General features: G+C 47.9%; 1 protein-coding gene across 1 annotated transcript in view; it reads right to left on the bottom strand.

Annotated features, from left to right (window-relative positions):
* Positions 1 to 24946, bottom strand: part of LOC147110818 (FYVE, RhoGEF and PH domain-containing protein 5-like) — a 1561072-nt gene that overhangs the window by 717765 nt on the left and 818361 nt on the right. Inside the window, exon 8 of the mRNA XM_085999968.1 lies at positions 11697 to 11784. Coding sequence (XP_085856094.1) covers positions 11697 to 11784 — 88 coding nt within the window. The remainder of the gene's footprint in view (positions 1 to 11696; positions 11785 to 24946) is intronic.

Here is a 24946-nt window from a genome sequence, read left to right as displayed (position 1 = left end):
TGGAAAATTACCCATTTATCCCGACTCTTTGCTTTCTGTTAGTTAGCCAATTCTCTATCCATGCTAATATATTACCCCCAATTCTGTGAGCTCTTATCTTATGCAGTAACCTTTTATGTGGCACCTTATCGAATGCCTTCTGGAAATCCAAATTCACTACGTCTACTGGTTCCCCTTTATCCACCCTGCTCATTACAACCTCAAAGAACTCTAGTAAATTTGTTAAGCATGATTTCCCTTTCATTGACTCTGGTTGACTGCATTATGATTTTCCAAATGCCCTGCTACTGCTTCCATAATGAAGGACTCCAGCATTTTCCCAATGACAGATGTTAGGCTAACTGGTCTATAGTTTCCTGCTTTCTGTCTCCCTCTTTTCTTAAATAGGGGTGCCACATTTGCGGGTTTCCAATCTGCTGGGACCTCTCCAGGGTCTAGGGAATTTTGGTATATTGCAAGTAATGCATCCACAATCTCTGCAGCCACTTCTTGTAAAACCCTGGGATGCAGGCCATCTGGTCCAGGGGACTTGTCGTCTTTTAGTCCCATTATTTAACCAAGTACTATTTCCCTAGTGATAGTGATTGTCTTTAGATCCCCCCTCCCTGTGGCCCCTTGATTATCCATTTTTGGGATGTTGTTACTGTCTTCTACCATGAAGACAGATACAAAGTGTTTGTTCAGAGTCTCTGCCATTTCCCCGTACACCATTATTAATTCCCTAGTCTCATCCTCTAAGGGACCAATGTTTACTTTAGCTACCCTCTTCCTTTTTATATACCTGTAGAAGCTCTTACTATCTGTTTTAATGTTTTTTGCCAGTTTTCTCTCATAATTCATCTTCGCTCTCTTTATTTTTTTTTAGTCATCCTTTGCAGGTTTTAAAAAATTTCCCAATCCTCTGGTCTCCCACTAATCTTGGCAACTATGTATGCCTTCATTTTCAATTTGATACCATCCTTTACTTCCTTAGTTAGCCACGGATGGTGCTCCCTTCTCTCAAAATCTTTCTTTCTCACTGGAATAGGGCAGGTTCAGCACGGGCTAGGTAGAGTGTAAAGCTACCTCTACACAGTCCCATCAAACACTCCCAGGGTAGGTCCAGCATGGGTGAGATTCATGTATAAAGCTCCCTCCTCTACACTCTCCCATCAAACACTCCCAAGGCAGGTACAACACGGGTTAGATACAGAGTAAAGCTCCTGTTACACTGTACCATTAAACACTCCCAAGGCAGGTACAGCACGGGTTAGATACAGAGTAAAGCTCCCTCTACATTGTCCCATCAAACACTCCCAGAGCAGGTACAGCATGGGTTAGATACAGAGTAAAGCTCCCTCTACACTGTCCAGACACAATGGTTACTGCTCCCAGCCACCTTACCTTGAGGCCCAGGACAGTGTGGAAGGTCACCTTGGGGAAATACACAACTTTCCCTCTAATTCTTTAAACTTTCATTCTACTTTAAGATTCCTTCTGCACCCCGTGCAGTGACCACAGTCAGTGTGTGGAGACAAAGCTTGAGCAGAATAGAATTGCTAATGTGAGTGGGAACAGGAGAGCCACGCCTGTCTGATACTGCAATCAGGGTGGCAGTGGAGATTATATGGTTGGATTTTAATACTGAGAGATTAGTTTGATTGCCCCTGCATCTCATCTCACGGGGATTTATCTTTATGGGTTCTGCCTCTGGTTGGTTCTTGAGAGAGTGGGATTGTTAGCAGGGGAGCAGAGGGCCAAGATGAAATTTAATGGAGATCCCTGGTGGCTGTCTGAAATCAGCCGGTGCTTTAAAGGTTGAGTGCGGTGGTTATCTTCACAGCCACAGACAGTGCAGTGTGAGCAGGTGAGTGTGGCTGCAGGACTCCTTGCAGTAGACGGCAGTCACACCTGTTGCCGCTTTTGTGAAACATACTCTTGAATCCTGGTCGGACCCTTGCTGCCTGTATATTCTATTGTGGTGGGGGCGGGGGCAAACACCTGGATGGCCCATCCTCCTTCAATGCTGCCGGATTCTCTCTCGCTCCATCCTGTGCTCCTCCTCCCAGTGACAATAACATATTATCCCCACAGTGAATGACACCTGCTCCTGATACGTCATCACCATGGGGAATGGAGTGAAATTCTCTTCATTCACTCCGTGTGACCTCTGCTCCCCGTTCGCTCCGTGTGACCTCTGCTGCCCGTTCGCTCCGTGTGACCTCTGCTCCCCGTTCGCTCCGTGTGACCTCTGCTCCCCGTTCGCTCCGTGTGACCTCTGCTCCCCGTTCGCTCCGTGTCACCTCTGCTCCCCGTTCGCTCCGTGTCACCTCTGCTCCCCGTTCGCTCCGTGTGACCTCTGCTCCCCGTTCGCTCCGTGTGACCTCTGCTCCCCGTTCGCTCCGTGTGACCTCTGCTCCCCGTTCGCTCCGTGTGACCTCTGCTCCCCGTTCGCTCCGTGTGACCTCTGCTCCCCGTTCGCTCCGTGTCACCTCTGCTCCCGGTTCGCTCCGTGTCACCTCTGCTCCCCGTTCGCCCCGTGTGACCTCTGCTCCCCGTTCGCTCCGTGTCACCTCTGCTCCCCGTTCGCTCCGTGTCACCTCTGCTCCCCGTTCGCTCCGTGTCACCTCTGCTCCCCGTTCGCTCCGTGTCACCTCTGCTCCCCGTTCGCTCCGTGTCACCTCTGCTCCCCGTTCGCTCCGTGTCACCTCTCCTCCCCGTTCGCTCCGTGTCACCTCTGCTCCCCGTTCGCTCCGTGTCACCTCTGCTCCCCGTTCGCTCCGTGTCACCTCTGCTCCCCGTTCGCTCCGTGTCACCTCTGCTCCCCGTTCGCTCCGTGTGACCTCTGCTCCCCGTTCGCTCCCTGTGACCTCTGCTCCCCGTTCGCTCCCTGTGACCTCTGCTCCCCGTTCGCTCCGTGTGACCTCTGCTCCCCGTTCATCCCGTGTGACCTCTGCTCCCCGTTCGCCCCGTGTGACCTCTGCTCCCCGTTCGCCCCGTGTGACCTCTGCTCCCCGTTCGCCCCGTGTGACCTCTGCTCCCCGTTCGCCCCGTGTGACCTCTGCTCCCCGTTCGCTCCGTGTGACCTCTGCTCCCCGTTCGCTCCGTGTGACCTCTGCTCCCCGTTCGCTCCGTGTGACCTCTGCTGCCCGTTCGCTCCGTGTGACCTCTGCTGCCCGTTCGTCCCGTGTGACCTCTGCTGCCCGTTCGCCCCGTGTGACCTCTGCTCCCCGTTCGCCCCGTGTGACCTCTGCTGCCCGTTCGCTCCGTGTGACCTCTGCTCCCCGTTCGCTCCGTGTCACCTCTGCTCCCGGTTCGCTCCGTGTCACCTCTGCTCCCCGTTCGCCCCGTGTGACCTCTGCTCCCCGTTCGCTCCGTGTCACCTCTGCTCCCCGTTCGCTCCGTGTCACCTCTGCTCCCCGTTCGCTCCGTGTCACCTCTGCTCCCCGTTCGCTCCGTGTCACCTCTGCTCCCCGTTCGCTCCGTGTCACCTCTGCTCCCCGTTCGCTCCGTGTCACCTCTCCTCCCCGTTCGCTCCGTGTCACCTCTGCTCCCCGTTCGCTCCGTGTCACCTCTGCTCCCCGTTCGCTCCGTGTCACCTCTGCTCCCCGTTCGCTCCGTGTCACCTCTGCTCCCCGTTCGCTCCGTGTGACCTCTGCTCCCCGTTCGCTCCCTGTGACCTCTGCTCCCCGTTCGCTCCCTGTGACCTCTGCTCCCCGTTCGCTCCGTGTGACCTCTGCTCCCCGTTCATCCCGTGTGACCTCTGCTCCCCGTTCGCCCCGTGTGACCTCTGCTCCCCGTTCGCCCCGTGTGACCTCTGCTCCCCGTTCGCCCCGTGTGACCTCTGCTCCCCGTTCGCCCCGTGTGACCTCTGCTCCCCGTTCGCTCCGTGTGACCTCTGCTCCCCGTTCGCTCCGTGTGACCTCTGCTCCCCGTTCGCTCCGTGTGACCTCTGCTGCCCGTTCGCTCCGTGTGACCTCTGCTGCCCGTTCGTCCCGTGTGACCTCTGCTGCCCGTTCGCCCCGTGTGACCTCTGCTCCCCGTTCGCCCCGTGTGACCTCTGCTGCCCGTTCGCTCCGTGTGACCTCTGCTGCCCGTTCGCTCCGTGTGACCTCTGCTGCCCGTTCGCTCCGTGTGACCTCTGCTCCCCGTTCGCTCCGTGTGACCTCTGCTCCCCGTTCGCTCCGTGTGACCTCTGCTCCCCGTTCGCTCCGTGTGACCTCTGCTCCCCGTTCGCTCCGTGTCACCTCTGCTCCCCGTTCGCTCCGTGTCACCTCTGCTCCCCGTTCGCTCCGTGTCACCTCTGCTCCCCGTTCGCTCCGTGTCACCTCTGCTCCCCGTTCGCTCCGTGTCACCTCTGCTCCCCGTTCGCTCCGTGTCACCTCTGCTCCCCGTTCGCTCCGTGTCACCTCTGCTCCCCGTTCGCTCCGTGTCACCTCTCCTCCCCGTTCGCTCCGTGTCACCTCTGCTCCCCGTTCGCTCCGTGTCACCTCTGCTCCCCGTTCGCTCCGTGTCACCTCTGCTCCCCGTTCGCTCCGTGTCACCTCTGCTCCCCGTTCGCTCCGTGTCACCTCTGCTCCCCGTTCGCTCCGTGTCACCTCTGCTCCCCGTTCGCTCCGTGTCACCTCTGCTCCCCGTTCGCTCCGTGTCATCTCTGCTCCCCGTTCGCTCCGTGTGACCTCTGCTCCCCGTTCGCTCCGTGTCACCTCTGCTCCCCGTTCGCTCCGTGTGACCTCTGCTCCCCGTTCGCTCCGTGTCACCTCTGCTCCCCGTTCGCTCCGTGTGACCTCTGCTCCCCGTTCGCTCCGTGTCACCTCTGCTCCCCGTTCGCTCCGTGTCACCTCTGCTCCCCGTTCGCTCCGTGTCACCTCTGCTCCCCGTTCGCTCCGTGTCACCTCTGCTCCCCGTTCGCTCCGTGTGACCTCTGCTCCCCGTTCGCTCCGTGTCACCTCTGCTCCCCGTTCGCTCCGTGTGACCTCTGCTCCCCGTTCGCTCCGTGTCACCTCTGCTCCCCGTTCGCTCCGTGTCACCTATGCTCCCCGTTCGCTCCGTGTCACCTCTGCTCCCCGTTCGCTCCGTGTCATCTCTGCTCCCCGTTCGCTCCGTGTGACCTCTGCTCCCCGTTCGCTCCGTGTCACCTCTGCTCCCCGTTCGCTCCGTGTGACCTCTGCTCCCCGTTCGCTCCGTGTGACCTCTGCTCCCCGTTCGCTCTGTGTGACCTCTGCTCCCCGTTCGCTCCCTGTGACCTCTGCTCCCCGTTCGCTCCGTGTGACCTCTGCTCCCCGTTCGTCCCGTGACCTCTGCTCCCCGTTCGCCCCGTGTGACCTCTGCTCCCCGTTCGCTCCGTGTGACCTCTGCTGCCCGTTCGCTCCGTGTGACCTCTGCTGCCCGTTCGTCCCGTGTGACCTCTGCTCCCCGTTCGCCCCGTGTGACCTCTGCTCCCCGTTCGCTCCGTGTGACCTCTGCTGCCCGTTCGCTCCGTGTGACCTCTGCTGCCCGTTCGCTCCGTGTGACCTCTGCTGCCCGTTCGCTCCGTGTGACCTCTGCTCCCCGTTCGCTCCGTGTGACCTCTGCTTCCCGTTCGCCCCGTGTGACCTCTGCTCCCCGTTCGCTCCATGTGACCTCTGCTGCCCGTTCGCTCCGTGTGACCTCTGCTGCCCGTTCGCTCCGTGTGACCTCTGCTGCCCGTTCGCTCCGTGTGACCTCTGCTCCCCGTTCGCTCCGTGTGACCTCTGCTCCCCGTTCGCTCCGTGTGACCTCTGCTCCCCGTTCGCTCCGTGTGACCTCTGCTCCCCGTTCGCTCCGTGTGACCTCTGCTCCCCGTTCGCTCCGTGTGACCTCTGCTCCCCGTTCGCTCCGTGTGACCTCTGCTCCCCGTTCGCTCCGTGTGACCTCTGCTCCCCGTTCGCTCCGTGTGACCTCTGCTCCCCGTTCGCTCCGTGTGACCTCTGCTCCCCGTTCGCTCCGTGTGACCTCTGCTCCCCGTTCGCTCCATGTGACCTCTGCTCCCCGTTCGCTCCGTGTGACCTCTGCTCCCCGTTCACTCCGTGTGACCTCTGCTCCCCGTTCACTCCGTGTGACCTCTGCTCCCCGTTCACTCCGTGTGACCTCTGCTCCCCGTTCACTCCGTGTGACCTTTGCTCCCCGTTCACTCCGTGTGACCTCTGCTCTCCGTTCACTCCATGTGACCTTTGCTCCCCGTTCACTCACACATGCACAGACCATCAGAAGGCAGTTTAAAGTACCTCTGCCGAATACAAAAGTAACACTCACCCCCAACAGTGAAATCACTCCTCAAACTCTCCACACTCTTCAGACTCAGTCTCCTCTGTTCTCTCTGTGTGACATGGGGACTTGATGAAAGGAGCTCTGCAAGGTATTCGGGGGGAAGAGGGGATCGATTTTGGGGCAGAAAACTGGCATAGTTTTCCTCCTCATTTTACTGCCACAAAGAATTTCTTGCGCCGATTATGCACGACAAATACACCGACAATGATGTGGAAAGACTGTGCCGAGGAGGAGGATAGTACCTCCATCATTTAAAGTTCAATGAGAGGTCTTGGTAGACTACAGAAATACAAACTATACTTCTTTACATCAATGATTTTTGCATTGAAAATGTTCTATTATTTACATTATCATCATAAATCATTTTATGAAGTTGTAAGTTAGCCTGCAACCCATGGGATTCATGTTATTATCTCATTCACAAGGGGCATTTGTATACCTGCATGAGCGGCAGTGTTCGACTTAATATTACCTTCAGATAGGGCAAACATTAACAGTCAAAGGTCACTTGTAACAGCTGCCTCTACGTGAATTTGTATGCGAGTTCACTAGATGATTTCAAGTTGTCCAACTACTATTTGTTTAACAGTTACTGTAACATTTGCATATTGAATTATCATTGGCCCGCAGGCATCTGTAAGGAATAACTATTATAATCACATGTGATCACATGCTGAGTTGTCATTGGCCTGCAGGCATCTGTAAGGACTACTGTTGTTTGGAAGACCCAGGCTAGAGGTCCTAATGCCATGCTTCCCCCATGGGTGCTGTATGAGTAAGATCACAGACCTAATGCTTAATAAAAGAGTTAAATTGTAATACTCCGTTGCCCTGCAATTTATTATTTTTGTACAAAGTGTGCAAAACAAGACATGGTGTCAGAATAGGGATTGTAAATGGACATTGTTGGAGCTCCCTTGCCTCGTATGGATTGGGAATCCTTGAACTTACCTAGAGAATGGCGCAAGTTCAAGCAACACGTGGAGTTGATGTTCTCGGGTCTGCTGAAAAGCAAAGGGGAGGAAGAAAGATACAGCTACCTACTCCTGTGGATCGGAGAAAAAGGGAGAGACATTTTTAACACATGGTCTCTCACCGCGGATGAAGCAAAGGTACTGAAAAGTTATTTTGACCGTTTTGAATCATATGTGATGTCCAAGACAAATACGATATTCACTAGGTACAAGTTTCAGGAGAAAGTACAAGGAGCTAGTGAGTCGTTTGAACAGTTCGTGACTGAGTTAAAACTGCTGGTAAAAGACTGTGAATATGCAGATAAAGATGAGATGTTCAGAGATCACATCGTGTTTGGAATACATTCAGCTAAAGTGAGAGAGAAACTTTTGAATGTTGGGTCCGGGCTAAAGCTGGACAAAGCTATGGACATAGCTAGATCTCATGAGATAGCCCAAGCACAGTTGAAAACCATAACTGGCACCACGAGCAGCTCGCATGAACAGACAGTGCACACAGTTAATAGACACACACCAAAGAACACTGCCCAGAGAGCGTGTTTCAGAACAAAAAGAACAGAGAGAGTTCTAAAAATGAGCGACACAGACATAAAACGCTTCAAAAACTGTGGATATTGTGGAAACAAGATGCATGGAGAAAAGGAGCACTGCCCTGCCAAAGGAAGGCAATGTGCTAAATGTGGTAAACGGAACCACTTTGCTAAAGTTTGCAGGACTGTTTTTGAAAGAGCAGTACACACAGTGAGTGACAGCCAAATGCCAGATAGAGAGCCAAATGCAGAGGAACTGTTTATTGATTCTATGTCACAGAAAAAACAGATTTCAGAGACTGAGCAAGCCTTTGCAGATATTGAGATAGGAAAACAGGGCACAGAGCTTAGGTTTAAACTAGACACTGGAGCTCAGGTTAATGTAATTCCTCTGAGTGAGTATCACAGCTTGAAGGATGAGTGTGAGCTACAGCCCACCTCATGCAGACTGACCAGATATGGGGGTGAGCAGCTCATTGAAAAAGGCACATGCGTGATGAAATGCAAGTACAAAGAAAGCGACATGATGTTGGATTTTTACATTGTTGACACTCGAGCACCTCCAGGGCTAGGTCTAAAGGCATGTTTAGACATGGACCTCGTCAAGCTATTGCTATCATTAACAGCACCAGTTGAGAAGCAGACAGTCATGGAGGAGTTTGCTGAACTTTTCAAAGGAATTGGACCATTCCCCGGTGAATGCACTATTCACCTTGACCCAGCAGCAACCACTGTGGTTTGCCCACCGAGAAGGATACCCCTTGCTCTACGTAGTCACCTGAAGGAGGAGCTGCACAGCATGGAGAATACAGAAATCATCGTCCGGGAAACAGAACCGACAGAGTGGGTCAACGCGTTAGTATTGGTTGAGAAACCACGTACAGGCAAGCTCAGAGTCTGGATCAAACCCAGAGATTTGAACAAGGCTATCAAATGCCCTCACTACCCTCTACCAACGCTAGATGACATCACACCCAAGCTAGTAGGAGCACGTTACTTCAGTGTAATGGACGCACGATCAGGATACTGGACTATCAAGCTCATGGAAGAGTCATCTAAGCTAAAAACATTCAACACACCATTTGGACGCTACCGATTTCTGCGTTTACCATTTGGTCTTATCTCAGCACAGGAGAATTCCAGCGGAAGATCGACAAAACCTATGAAGGCCTCGACGGAGTAGTCACAATCGTAGATGACATCCTCATCTATGGCAGGAATAGAGAGGAACATGACAGGAACCTCTGTGCGATGCTACAAAGATCGCAGGAGAAAGGTATCCAGCTCAACCCTGAGAAAAGCATAATGGGATCCACCGAGATCAGTTATTTCGGGCATCACCTCTCATCTGACGGCATTAAACTGTATCCAGAGAAAATCTCCGCCATCAAGAAGATGGAGCTGCCGAAGAACCACGCAGAGCTAGAGACAGTACTAGGCATGGTTAACTACTTAGCCAAGTTTGCCCCGAGCCTTGCCGAAATCAATGCACCCATGCGTCAGTTGCTCAAACAATCCAATGAGTTCCTGTGGGACAAACAGCATGACACAACATTTCAGAAAATGAAAGACCTAATCACCAGAGAACCAGGACCAGTTCTTGACTGCTTCGAGCCCAACAAAGAGCTCAGACTACAAGTGGACGCGTCAAAGTACGGACTAGGTGCAGTATTACTGCAAGAAGGAAAGCCCATCGACTACACGAACAGATCTCTCACAGACAGTGAAATCAACTATGCTCAAATCGAGAAAGAGCTATATGCAATTCTGTTTCGATGTAAGCGTTTCCACCAGTAAGTCTATGGCCGACAAGTCATTGTGGAATCCGACCACAAGCCCCTCGAGTCAATCATGAGGAAACCACTAGCCACAGCCCCACCAAGGCTACAGAGAATGATCCTTCAGCTACAGAAGTACGACTACACAATCATTCACCATCCAGGCAAAGACATTCCTGTCGCAGACACGCTCGCCAGAAAGTCTCTTAGCTACCAGGACAGCAGCCTCAGTGAAGGCATGGATGTTCAGGTGCACATGGTGTACAACAGCTTACCTGTGAGTGACTCAAAACTGAAGGAGATCCGAGCAGGAACAGAGAAAGATGCACAACTCGCACTGCTGAGCAAAGTCATACATGAAGGATGGCCTGAGGAAAGGAGGAAATGCCCTCAGGGCATATCTGAATTCTGGAACAACAGAGGCGATCTGTCACAAATCAACAGAATTTTCTTCAAAGGTGAGAAAATCATCATTCCTACCAGTCTCAGAGAAGAGATGTTGACAAAAATTCATGCTGGACATATGGGCATGGAAAAATGCAAACAAAGAGCACATGAAATTATGTTTTTGCCCGGAATGTGCAAACATATTGAGGACATTGTCGGAAAATGTTCCATTTGTCTAGAACGCCCTCCATCAAATGTCAAAGAGCCCATGATACCTCAATGTATCCCACACAGGCCCTGGCAGGTCGCGGCAATGGATCTGTTCACATGGAACAACGAGGACTACATAGTGACTGTTGATTACTACATCAGATTTTTTGAACTGGACAAGCTTCACAGCACCACATCTGCAGCTGTGATCCACAAGCTAAAGGCAGCCTTTGCCAGGCATGGCATGGTAGAGACTTTAGTCTCAGACAATGGCCCCCAATACAAATCAAAAGAGTTTGAGTCGTTTGCCAAGGCATGGGATTTTACATGTCACATCAAGCCCACATTACCCTCAAATTAATGGCTTTGCTGAAAAAACTGTCCAGATTGCAAAAACACTCATGGACAAAGCTGAACTGGACAAAAGAGACCCCTACATCAGTCTCCTTGAATACCGCAACACTCCGGTTGACAACTTCAAGTCACCAGCACAGCTGTTTATGAGCCGCAGACTTCGCTCAATCCTTCCAAGCACCAACCAGCAGCTGCAGCCAGAGGTCGTCAGCTGCAAGCAAGTGCATGCAAAACGTGTACAGAGACAGCAACACCAAAAGAGATACTATGACAGGTCAGCTAGACTACTGCCGCCGCTGCACAATGGAGAATCCGTCAGAATCCAGGAGCATGACTACTGGAAGCCAGCAGTCGTCATCCAGCCAGCTGACACTGAGCGATCGTATCACGTCTGCACCCCAGAAGGACAGGTGTACCGCCGCAATCGCAGGCACCTCCTGAACACCAAGGAACAACACCATCATTCTGATGAGAGGATCAGTTCAACAGAGTGTGATGAACAGAGCAATACATAAAACACATCATACTTACCTGAACCTAAACCTGAACCTGAATTGTTGACCGATTCAGGAGCATGCTCAGTTTCATTCCACACAAGGTCGGGACAAGAGGTCAAGCCTAGAGTTATCCTTGACTTGTGAACTGTCAAAGGGTGTAGGCGGATCGCTGCCCTAAAAAAAACTGTACATCGTTATTGAAACGTTGAGATGTTTTCAGTGCTATTTAAATGCTGAGTTTACTTATATGTTTGTGTTACCGAGAACATTATGTAGAAGAAAGGTGTAAAAGTAATGCATAACATTTTTCTTTTAAAAGAAAGGGGAGGTAACATTTGCATATTGAATTATCATTGGCCCACAGGCATCTATAAGGAATACCTATTATATTCACATGTGATCACATGGTGAGTTGTCATTGGCCTGCAGGCATCTGTAAGGACTACTATTGTTTGGAAGACCCAGGCTAGGTGTCCTAATGCCATGCTTCCCCCACGGGTGCTGTATGAGTAAGATCACAGACCCAATGCTTAACAAAAGAGTTAAATTGTAGTACTCCGTTGTCCTGCAATTTATTATTTTTGTACAAAGTGTGCAAAACAAGACAGTTACATGACAGAATATCCCAGCTCCACTGCACAGGGAACGAGAGAGAAAGGCACAGAAAGGAGGCAGGATACCATTCAGCACTTCACTTACCCATCAAGTAAAGGCGGTACTTAGGCACTCGCTGCAGCAGCTGAAACAGGCACTGCTTCACACTCAGCCTGTTAGACCCAGGATACACCTAGACACCATTACATGGTGAGAAAGACCCATTAAAATCATCACTCAAGGACAATTCTAATAATTCATTAAACAATACCAATACAGGGAGACAAGCTGAAACACAAACACAATCAGCACAGACCCAGAGAAACATCAGCACAATCAACACAGAGCCAGAAAGACCAACACAATCAACACAGACCCAGAAACATCAACACAATGAACACAGACCCAGAGATACACCAACACAATCAACAAAGACCCAGAAACATCAACACAATCAACACAGACCCAGAAAAACAAACACAATCAACACAGACCACAGAAACACCAACACAATCAACAGACCCACATAAACACAAACACAATCCCACATAAATGACCAGCACAATCAACACAGACTCACAGAAACACCAACACAATCAACACAGACCCAGAAACACCAACATAATCAGCACAGACCCGGAGAAACACCAACACAATCAACACGGACCCACAGAAACACCAACACAATCAACACAGACCCAGAAACACCAACACAATCAGCACAGACCTAGAGAAACACCAACACAATCAACACGGACCCACAGAAATACTAATACAATCAACACAGATACAAAAACACCAACACAATCAACAGTCCAACAGAGACGCCAACACAAGCAACAGAGATCAACAGAAACATCAACCTGATCATCACAGACCCACGGACACACCAACACAATCATCACAGACCCACAGAAAAACCAACACAATCACCAACACAATCAAGAGACTCACGGAAACATCAACACAATCAACACGGACCCACAGAGACACCAACACAATCAACACAGACCCACAGAAACACCAACACAAACCCACAAAAATACCAACAATATCAACACGGACCCACAAAACCATCAACAAAATCAACAGACCCACAGAAACACCAACACAATTAACAAAGACCCAGAAATACCAGCATAATCAACACAGACACAGAAACACCAACACAATCAACACAGACCCAAAGAAACACCAACACAATCAGCACAGACCCACAGAAAAACCAACACAATCAACACAGACCCACAGAAACACCAACAAAATCAGCACAGACCCACAGAAACACCAACACAATTAATACAGACCAACAAAAACACCAACACGATCAACACAGACCCACATAAACACCAACAAAATCAAAAGATCCACAGAAACATCAGCACAATCAAAACAGACCCAGAGAAACACCAACACAATCAACACAGACCCAGAAACACCAACACAATCAACAAAGACCCAGAGAAACACCAACACAATCAACACAGACACATAGAAGCACTAACACAATCAACACAAACTCAGAAACGCCAACACAATCAACACAGACCCACAGAAACACCAACACAATCAACACAGACCCACAGAGACACTAACACAAGCAACAGAGACCAACAGAAACAACAACACGATCATCACAGACCCACTGACACACCAACACAATCATCACAGACTCACAGAAACACCAACACAATAAATACCGACAAACAGGATCACCAACACAATCAAAAGACACACAGAAGCATCAACACAATCAACACAGACCCACAGAAACACCAACACAATCAACACAGACCCACAGAAACACCAACAGTCAACACAGACCCAAAGAAACACCAACACAATCAACACAGACACTCAGAAATACCAACAAAATCAACACTGACCCACAAAACCATCAACAAAATCAACAGACCCACAGAAGCACCAGTAAAATAATCACAGACCCAGAAACACCAACCCAATCAAAACAGACACAGAAAATCCCACACAATCAACACAGACACAGAAAGACCAACACAATCAACACACCCCCGCAAAAACACCAACACAATCACAGAAAAACCAACACAATCAACACAGACGCACAGAAACACGAACACAATCAACAAAAACCCACAGAAACAAAAACATAATCAACACAGACCCAGAACCACCAACACAATCAACACAGACCCACAGAAGCACCAACACAATCAGCACAGACTCTCAGAAATACCAACAAAATCTACACTGACCCACAAAACAATCAACAAAATCAGCAGACCCACAGAAACACCAGTAAAATCAACACAGACCCAGAAACACCAACCAATCAAAACAGACACAGAAAATCCAACACAATCAACAGAGACACAGAAAGACCAACAAAATCAACACCCCCCCGCAGAAACACCAACACAATCAATACAGACACACAGAAACACCAACACAGTCAACACAGACCCACAGAATCTCCAACACAATCAACACAGACACACAGGATCACCAACACAATCAAGAGACCCACAGAAACATCAACACACTCAACACAGACCCACAGGAAAACCAGCACAATCAACACAGGCTCACAGAAACACCAACAGATTCAATACAGACTCAAAGAAATACCAACAAAATCAACACAGACCTAGAAACACCAACACAATCAACACAGGCCCACAGAAACACCAACAAAATCAACACAGACCTAGAAACACCAAAATAATCAATACAGAACCACAGAAACACCAACACAATCAACAGACACACAGAAACAACACAATCAACACCAACACAGAAAAAACAACACAATCATCACAGACCCACAGAAACAACAACACAATAAACACAGAGCCACAGAAGCACCAACACAATCAACACAGAGGCAGAAAAATGAACACAATCAACATAGACCCGGAGAAACACCAACACAAAAAACACTGACAGAGAAAAACCAACACAATCAAAACAGACGCACAGAAACGCCAACACAATCAACACAGACCCACAGAAACACCAACACAATCAACACAGACCCAGAAAAATGCCAACACAATCAACACAGAAGCAGAAACACCAAAATAATCAAGACAGAACCACAAAAACACCAACACAATCAACAGACACACAGAAACAACACAATCAACACCAACACAGACAAAACAAAACAATCAACACAGACCCACAGAAAGACAAACTTAATCCCACATAAACACCAGCACAATCAACACAGAGCCACAGAAACACCAACACAATCAACATAGACACACAGAAAATACAACACAATCAACACAGACCCAGAAACACCAACACAATCAACACAGACCCACAGAAACACCAACAAAATCAACACAGACCTAAAAACACCAACACAATCAACACAGACCCACAGAAACACCAACACAATCAACACAGACACACAGAAAGACCAACACCATCAACAAAGACCCAGAGAAACACCAAAATAATGAATACAGAACCACAGAAACACCAACACAATCAACAGACACACAGAAACAACACAATCAACACCAACACAGAAAAAACAACACAATCATCACAGACCCACAGAAACAACAACACAATAAACACAGAGCCACAGAAGCACCAACACAATCAACACCGAGGCAGAAAAACCAACACCATCAACAAAGACCCACAGAAACACCAACACAATCAACACAAACCCATAGAAACACCAACAGAATCAACAAAGACCCAGAAACACCAACACAATCAACACAGACACATAGAAACACTAACACAATCAACACAAACTCAGAAACGCCAACACAATCAACACAGACCCAGAGAAACACCAACACAATCAACACAGACCCAGAAAAATGCCAACACAATCAACACAGAAGCAGAAACACCAAAATAATCAAGACAGAACCACAAAAACACCAACACAATCAACAGACACACAGAAACAACACAATCAACACCAACACAGACAAAACAAAACAATCAACACAGACCCACAGAAAGACAAACTTAATCCCACATAAACACCAGCACAATCAACACAGAGCCACAGAAACACCAACACAATCAACATAGACACACAGAAAATACAACACAATCAACACAGACCCAGAAACACCAACACAATCAACACAGACCCACAGAAACACCAACAAAATCAACACAGACCTAGAAACACCAAAATAATCAATACAGAACCACAGAAACACCAACACAATCAACAGACACACAGAAACAACACAATCAACACCAACACAGAAAAAACAACACAATCATCACAGACCCACAGAAACAACAACACAATAAACACAGAGCCACAGAAGCACCAACACAATCAACACAGAGGCAGAAAAATGAACACAATCAACATAGACCCGGAGAAACACCAACACAAAAAACACTGACAGAGAAAAACCAACACAATCAATACAGACACACAGAAACGCCAACACAATCAACAGAGACTCACAGAAACTCCAACACAATCAACACAGACACACAGGATCACCAACACAATCAAGAGACCCACAGAAACATCACCACACTCAACACAGACCCACAGAAACACCAACACAAACTCACAGAAATACCAACACAATCAATACAGACCCACAGAAACAACAACACAATCAACAGACTCACAGAAACACCAACACAATCAACAATGACCCAGAAACAGCAACACAATCAACACAGGCACAGAAACACCAACACAATCAACAGAAACCCACAGAAACAGCAACAGAATCAAAACAGACTCAAAGAAACACCAACACAATCAAAACAGACGCACAGAAACACCAACACAATCAACACAGACCCACAGAAACACCAACACAATCAGCCCAGACCCACAGAAACACCCACACAATCAATACAGACCCACAGAAACACCAACACAATCAACACAGAGGCAGAAAAATGAACACAATCAATACTGACAGAGAAAAACCAACACAATCAATACAGACACACAGAAAAACCAACACAATCAACACAGACCCACAGAAACTCCAACACAATCAACACAGACGCACAGGATCACCAACACAATCAAGAGACCCACAGAAACATCAACACACTCAACACAGACCAACAGAAACACCAACACAATCAACACAGACTCACAGAAATACCAACACAATCAATACGGACCCACAGAAACAACAACACAATCAACAGATTCACAGAAACACCAACACAATCAACAACGACCCAGAAACAGCAACACATTCAACAGAAACCCACAGAAACAGCAACAGAATCAAAACAGACTCAAAGAAACGCCAACACAATCAAAACAGATGCACAGAAACGCCAACACAAACAACACAGACCCACAGAAACACCAACACAATCAAGAGACCCACAGAAACACCCACACAATCAACACAGACCCACAGAAACACCAACACAATCAACACAGAGCCAAAAACACCAACAAAATCAGCACAGGCCCACAGAAACTCCAACACAATCAACACAGACTCAGAAACACCAACACAATCAACACAGACCCACAGAAACACCAACACAATCAACACGGACCACAGAAACAACACAATCAACACAGACACAGAAACACCAACACAATCAAAACTGACTCACAGAAACAACAACACAATCAACACCTACCCACAGAAAAATCAACACAGACCCAGAAACACGAACACAAACAATACAGACCCACAGAGACACCAACAAATTCAATGCAGACCCACAGAAACACCAACACAATCAACACAGACACTGAAAAACCAACATAAACAAGACAGACCCACAGAAACACCAACACAATCAACACAGACCCACAGAAACACTAACACAATCAACAGACCCACAGAAATGCCACCACAATCAACACAGACCCAGAGAAACACCAGCACAATCACCACAGACCCACAGAAACACCTACACAATCAACACAGACCCAGAAAAACATAAATAAAATCAACACAGACCCACAGAAACACAAACACAATCAACACAGGAGCAGGATAGGAGCAGGAGTAGGCCATTCGGCCCCTCGAGCCTGCGACACCATTCAATGAGATTATGGCTGATCATCCAAATTCAGTACCCTGTCCCTGCCTTCTCCCCACATCCCTTGATACCTTTAGCCTTAAGAAATATATCTAACTCCTTCTTGAATATATTTAATGAATTGGCCTCAACTGTCTTCTGTGGTAGAGAATTCCACAGGTTCACCACTCTCTGGGTGAAGAAATTCCTCCTCATCTCTGTCCTAAATGGCTTACCCCTTATCCTTAGACTGTAACCCCTGGTTCTGGACTCCCCGGCCATCGGGAACATCCTTCCTGCATCTAGTCTGTCTAGTCCTGTTAGAATTTTATAAGTTTCAATGAGATCCCCTCTCATTCTTCTAAACTCCAACACAATCGACCCAATCTCTCCTCATACATCATTCCTGCCATCCCAGGTATCAGTCTGGTGAATCTTCGCTGCACTCCCTTCTTTGGCAAGAACAACCTTTCTCAGATAAGGGGACCAAAATGCACACAATACTCAAGATGTGGTCTCACCAAGGCCCTGTACAAATGCAGCAAGACATCCTTATTCCTGTACTCAAACCCTTTCGCTACGAAGGCCAACATACCATTTGCCTTCTTAACCACCTGCTGCACCTGCATGCTTACCTTCAGCGACTGGTGCACAAGGACACCCAGGTCTCGTTGCACTTCCCCTTCTCCCAGTCTATTGCCGTTCAGATAATAATCTGCCTTCCTGTTTTTGCCACCAAAGTGGATAGCAGTAGCAGCGGCAGTGCGGAACTGGGAGGAGCGACGGCGGTGATAAAAGGCAAGCTGGAGGTGCAGGTAGGCCCCACAGCAGCAGCAGGGGCAGTGCGTACCTGGGGTGAGCAGCGGCGGTGATAAAAGGCGAGCCCTAGGTGCAGGTAGGCCCCACAGCAGCAGCAGCAGTGCGGACCTGGGAGGAGCGGTGGCGTTGCTAAAACTTGAACCCGAGGTGCAGGCAGGCCCCACAGCAGCAGCAGCGACAGTGCGGACCTGGGAGGAGCGGCGGCAGTAATAAAATGTGAGACCGAGGCGCAGGTAGGCCCCACAGCAGCAGCAGTGCGGACCTGGGAGGAGCGGCGGCGGCGATAAAAGGCAAGCCCGAGACGCAGGTAGGCCCCACTGCAGCAGCAGCAGCGGCAGTGCGGACCTGGGAGGAGCGGCGGCGGTGATAAAAGGAAAGCCCGAGGCACAGGTAGGCCCCACAGCAGCAGCGGCGGCGGCAGTGCGGACCTGGGAGGAGCGGCGCCGGTGATAAAAGGCAAGCCCGAGGCACAGGTAGGCCCCACACCAGCAGCGGCGGCGCCAGTGATAAAAGGCAAGCCCAAGGCACAGGTAGGCCCCACAGCAGCAGCAGCGGCGGCAGTGCGGACCTGGGAGGAGCGGCGGCGGTGATAAAAGGGCAAGCCCGAGGCACAGGTAGGCCCCACAGCAGCAGCGGCGGTGGCAGTGCGGACCTGGGAGGAGCGGCGCCGGTGATAAAAGATGAGCCAAAGGTGCAGGTAGGCTTACCAGTCTCAGAGCTCCGAGAGCGGGAGAGAGATGTAAAAAGTAATCGAAGTGTGACGTCACCAGAAAGCAGGTAAGTGATTGGTTGGTGAGTATTTCTCTCTTTCTCATTTTTTCCTAACTTAAATTTTGTGGTTTATAATTTCTAGGGTCTCTGTTGTGTAGCGGGGACTGCTGTTAAACAAGGGCCCTTGAGTATATCATTCAATTGGAGTGTAATTGGTGGGATTGATTTGATTTAATTTAATGTGAATTAATTAAAGGGTAAGTCATGGCAGGACAGCTCGGCATTGTGGTATGCTCCTCCTGCACTATGTGGGAAATCAGGGACAATTCCTGTGTCCCTGACGACAATGTGCGCAGGAATTGTATCCAGCTGCAGCCACTGACAGACTGCATTGCGGCACTGGAGGTGCGAGTGGATACATACTGGAGCATCGTGAGGACATCATGGATTGCACATTTAGGGAGTTGGTCACACCACAGGTAAAGGCAGCACAGGCAGGAAGAGAATGGGTGACCACCAGGCAGAGTAGTAGGCGCAGGCAGGTAGTGCAGGGGTCCCCTGTGACCATCCCCCTCTCAGATATACCGCTTTGGATATTGGTGAGGGAGATGGCTTATCAGGGGAAGGCAGCAGCAGCCAGCTTCCTGGCACCATGGGTGGTTCTGCTGCACCGGACGGGAGGAAAAAGAGTGGGAGAGCTATAGTGATAGAGGGTTCTATTTTAAGGGGAATAGATAGACATTTCTGTGGCCGCAAATGAGACTCCAGGATGGTGTGTTGCCTCCCTGGTGCAAGGGCCAAGGATGTCTTGGAACGGCTACAGAGCATTTTGGAAGGGGAGGGTGAACAGCCAGTTGTCATGGTGCATCAAGGTACCAATGATATAGGTAAAAACCGGGTTGAGGTCCTAAAAGCTGAATATAGGGACTTAGGATGTGAATTAAAAAATAGGACCTCAAAGGTAGTAATCTCAGGATTGCTACCAGTGCCACATGCTAGTCAGAGTAGAAATAGAAGGATATTTCAGATGAATACATGGCTAGAGGAATGGTGCAAAGGGGAGGGATTCAAATTCCTGGGACATTGGAACCGGTTCTGGGGGAGGTGGGACCAGTACAAAATGGACGGTTTGCACCTGGGCAGGACTGGGATCGATGTCCCAGGGGGAGTGTGTTCCAGTGCTGTGGGGGAGGGTTTAAACTAAAATGGCAGGGGGTTGGGAACCTGTGCAGGGACACAGTGGAAAGAGAAACGAGGATAGAAGCAAAAGACAGGAAGGAGAAAAGCAAAAGTGGCATTCAGAGTAATCAAGGGTTTAAATCTAACATGGCCACAGTAAATAATAATTCGAAAAGGTCTAAGAGTGTTAAAAAAAACAAACCTGAAGGCTTTGTGTCTTAATGCGAGGAGCATTCGTAATAAGATTGATGAATTAGCTGTGCAAATAGATGTAAACGGATATGATATGATTGGAATTATGGAAACATGGCTCCAGGCTGACCAGGGCTGGGAACTCAACATCCAGGGGTATTCAATATTCAGGAAAGACAGGCAAAAAGGAAAAGGAGGTGGGGTAGCATTGCTGGTTAAAGAGATTAACACAATTGTAAGGAAGGATATTAGCTCTGAGGATGTAGAATCTGTATGGGTAGAGCTGAGAAATACCAAGGGACAGAAAACGTTGGTGGGAGTTATATACAGACTCCCAAAATGCGGAGGTTGGGGATGGCATTAATCGGGAAATTAGAGAAGCGTGCAATAAGGGCACAGCAGTTATCATGGGTAACTTTAATCTACATATAGATTGGGTTAACCAAATTAGTAACTATACTGTGGAGGAGGAATTCCTGGAGTGTTTACGGGATGGTTTCCTGGACCAATATGTCAAGGAACCAACTAGAGGTCAGGCCATCTTAGACTGGGTATTATGTAATGAGAAAGAATTAATTAGCAATCTTGTTGTGCAAGACTCCTTGGGGAGGATTGGTCATAATATGATAGAATTCTTCATTAAAATGTAGAGTGAATTACTTGAGTCTGAGGCTAGGGTCCTGAATTTAAATAAAGGAAACTATGATGGTCTGAGACGCGAGTTGGATAGGATTGATTGGGGAATGTTACTCAAAGGGTTGATGGTGGACAGGCAATGGCAAACATTTAAAAATTGCATGGATGAACTACAGAATTTGTTCACCTGTGTTTGGCATAAAAATAAAACAAAAAAGGTGAATCAACCATGGCTAATAAGAGAAATTAGGGATAGCATAAGATCTGAGGAGAAGACATATAAATTGGCCAGAAAAAGCAGTAAACCTGTAGATTCGGAGCAGTTTAGGATTCAACAAAGGAGGACAAAGGGATTAATTAAGAGGGGCAAAATAGAGTATGAGAGTAAGCTTTCAGGGAACATAAAAACTGACTCTAAAAGCTTCTATAGATATGTGAAGAGAAATAGATTGGTGAAGTCAAGTGTAGGTCCCTTGCAGTCAGAATCAGGGGAATTTATAATGGGGAGCAAAGAAATGGTAGACCAATTAATTACATACTTTGGTTCTGTCTTCATAAAGGAGGACACAAATAACCTCCCAGAGATGTCAGGGAACATAGGGTCTAATGAGAGGGACGAACTGAAAGAAATCAGTATTTGTAGGGAAATGATGATAGGGAAATTGATGGGATTGAAGGCCGATAAACCCCCAGGGTCTGATACTCTACATCCTAGGGTATTTAAGGAAGTGGCCCTAGAAATAATAGATGCATTGCTGGTCATCTTCCAAAATTCTACAGACTCTCGAACAGTTCCCATGGATTGGAGGGTAGCTAATGTTACCCCACTATTCAAAAAGGGTGGTAGGGAGAAAACGGGGAATGATAGACCGGTAAGCCTGACATCGGTAGTGGGGAAAATGCTAGAGTCCATTATAAAAGAGTGACAGGATCGGAAAAAGTCAACATGGATTTACAAAAGGTAAATCGTGCTTGACTAATCTATTGGAATTTTTTGAGGATGTAACTGGTAAAATAGATAAGGGAGAACCAGTGGATGTGGTGTATTTGGACTTTCAGAAGGCTTTCAATAAAGTCCCGCATAAGAGATTAGCGTGTAAAGTTAAGGCACATGGGACTGGGGGCAAGATACTGACTTGGATAGAGAACTGGTTGGCAGACAGGAAGCAAAGAGTTGGAATAAACGGGTCTTTTTACGAGTGGCAGGCAGTGACTAGTGGGATACCGCAGGGATCGCTGCTGGGACCCCAGCTATTCACAATATATATTAATGATCTAGACGAGGGAACTAGATGTAATATCTTGAAGTTTGCAGACGACACAAAGCTGGGTGGGCGTGTGTGCTGTGAGGAGGGTGCCGAGAAACTCCGGTATGATTTGGACAGGTTAGGGGATTGGGCAGATGCATGGCAGATGCAGTATAATGTGGATAAATGAGAACCACCAACACAAACAACGCAAATCCACAAAGGCGTCAAGCCAATCAGCAAAGACACAGAAACAACACAATCAACACCAACACAGAAAAAACAACACAATCAACACAGACCCACAGAAAGACAAACAAAATTCCACATAAACACCAGGACAATCAAGACAGAGCCACAGAAACACCAACACAATCAACACAGATCCACAGAAACACCAACATAACCAGCAGAGACCCAGAAAAACCAACAGAATAAACAGAGACTCAGAGTAACAACAACACAATCCACACAGACCAAGAAACATCAACACAAGCAACACAGACTCACACAAACACCAACATAAACAACACAGACGAAGAAACACCAACACAATCAACACAGATGCACAGAAACACAAACACAATCAACACAAACCCACAGAAACACCAACAAAAGTAACACAAACCCACAGAAACACCAACAGAATCAACAGACCCACAGAAACACCAACACAATCAACAGACCCACAGAGACACCAAAACAATCAACAGGCCCACAGAAACACCAACACATGCAACAGAGAAACATCAACACAATCAACACAGACCCACAGAATCACCAACACAATCCAGAGTGACAAACAGAAACACCAACATAATCAACAATGACCCAGTAACTCCAACACAATCAACACAGATGCACAGAAACACCAACACAATCAACACAGACCCACAGAAACATCAACACAATCAACAGTCCCACAGAAACACAAACACAATAAACACAGACCCACAAAAACACCAACACAAACCCACAGAAACACCAACACAATCAACACAGTCCCAGAAACACCAACACAATCAACACAGACAGACAGAATCACCAACACAATCAACACAAACCCACAGAACTAACATAATCAACCCAGAGACACAGAAAATCCAACACAATCAATACAGTCCCACAAAAACATCAATACAATCAACATAGACCCATAAAAACAACAACACAATCAACACAGACTCACAGAAACACCAACATCATTAACACAGACCCAGAAACATCAACACAGACACACAGAAACATCAAGAGAGACCCACAGAAACACCAACACAATCAACAGACCGAAATATTCACAACACAATCAACACAGTCTCAGAAACACCTACACAATCAACAAAGTCCCACAGAAACACAAACACAATCAACACTGTCCCACAGAAACCCCAACACAATTAACACAGACCCAGAAACACCAACACAAGCAACAGATCCACTGGAAAATCAACACGGTCAACACAGACCAACATAAACATCAACAGAATAAATAACAACTCAGAGTAACACCAACACAATCAACACAGACCCACAGAAACCCCAACACAATCAACACCGACCCAGAAACACCAACACAAGCAACACATCCACAGAAAAATGAAGACAGTCAAAAGCGACCCACAGAAACACCAACAAAATAAACACAGACCCAGAGAAACACCAACACAATAAACACAGACCCACAGAAACACCAACACAATCAACACAGAACCACAGAAATATCAACACAACCAAGAGAACCCACAGAAACAAAAACACAATCAACACTGACCCAGAAACAGCAACATAATCAATATAGACCCACAGAAACACCAACACAATCAACACAGACTCTCAGGAAAAACCAACAAAATCTACACTGACCCACAAAACAATCAACAAAATCAACAGACCCACAGAAACACCAGTAAAATCAACACAGACCCAGAAAAACCAACCCAATCAAAACAGACACAGAAAATCCAACACAATCAACACAGACACAGAAAGACCAACACAATCAACACACCCCCGCAGAAACACCAACACAATCAACACAGACCACAGAAACTCCAACACAATCAATGCAGGCACACAGGATCATCAACACAATCAAGAGACCCACAGAAACATCAACATACTCAACACAGACCCACAGAAACACCAGCACAATCAACACAGGCTCACAGAAACATCAACAGATTCAAAACAGACTCAAAGAAATAGCAACACAATCAAAACAGACGCACAGAAACGCCAACACAATCAACACAAACCCACAGAAACACCAACACAATCAACACAGACCCAGAAAAACACCAGCACAATCAAAACAGAAGCAGGAACACCAAAATAATCAAGACAGAACCACAAAAACACCAACACAATCAACAGACACACAGAAACAACACAATCAACACCAACACAGAAAAAACAACACAATCAACACAGACCCACAGAAACAACATTACAATCAACACAGAGCCACAGAAGCACCAACACAATCAACACAGAGGCAGAAAAATGAAAACAATCAACACAGACCCGGAGAAACACCAACACAATCAACAGACTCACAGAAACACCAACACAATCAAC

This window comes from Somniosus microcephalus, chromosome 11, assembly GCF_052327205.1.
Source record: "Somniosus microcephalus isolate GS21.2 chromosome 11, FLI_Smic_1.0, whole genome shotgun sequence".
Classification (NCBI taxonomy): Eukaryota; Metazoa; Chordata; class Chondrichthyes; order Squaliformes; family Somniosidae; genus Somniosus; species Somniosus microcephalus.
This window is presented reverse-complemented; position numbering and strand designations above follow the sequence as displayed.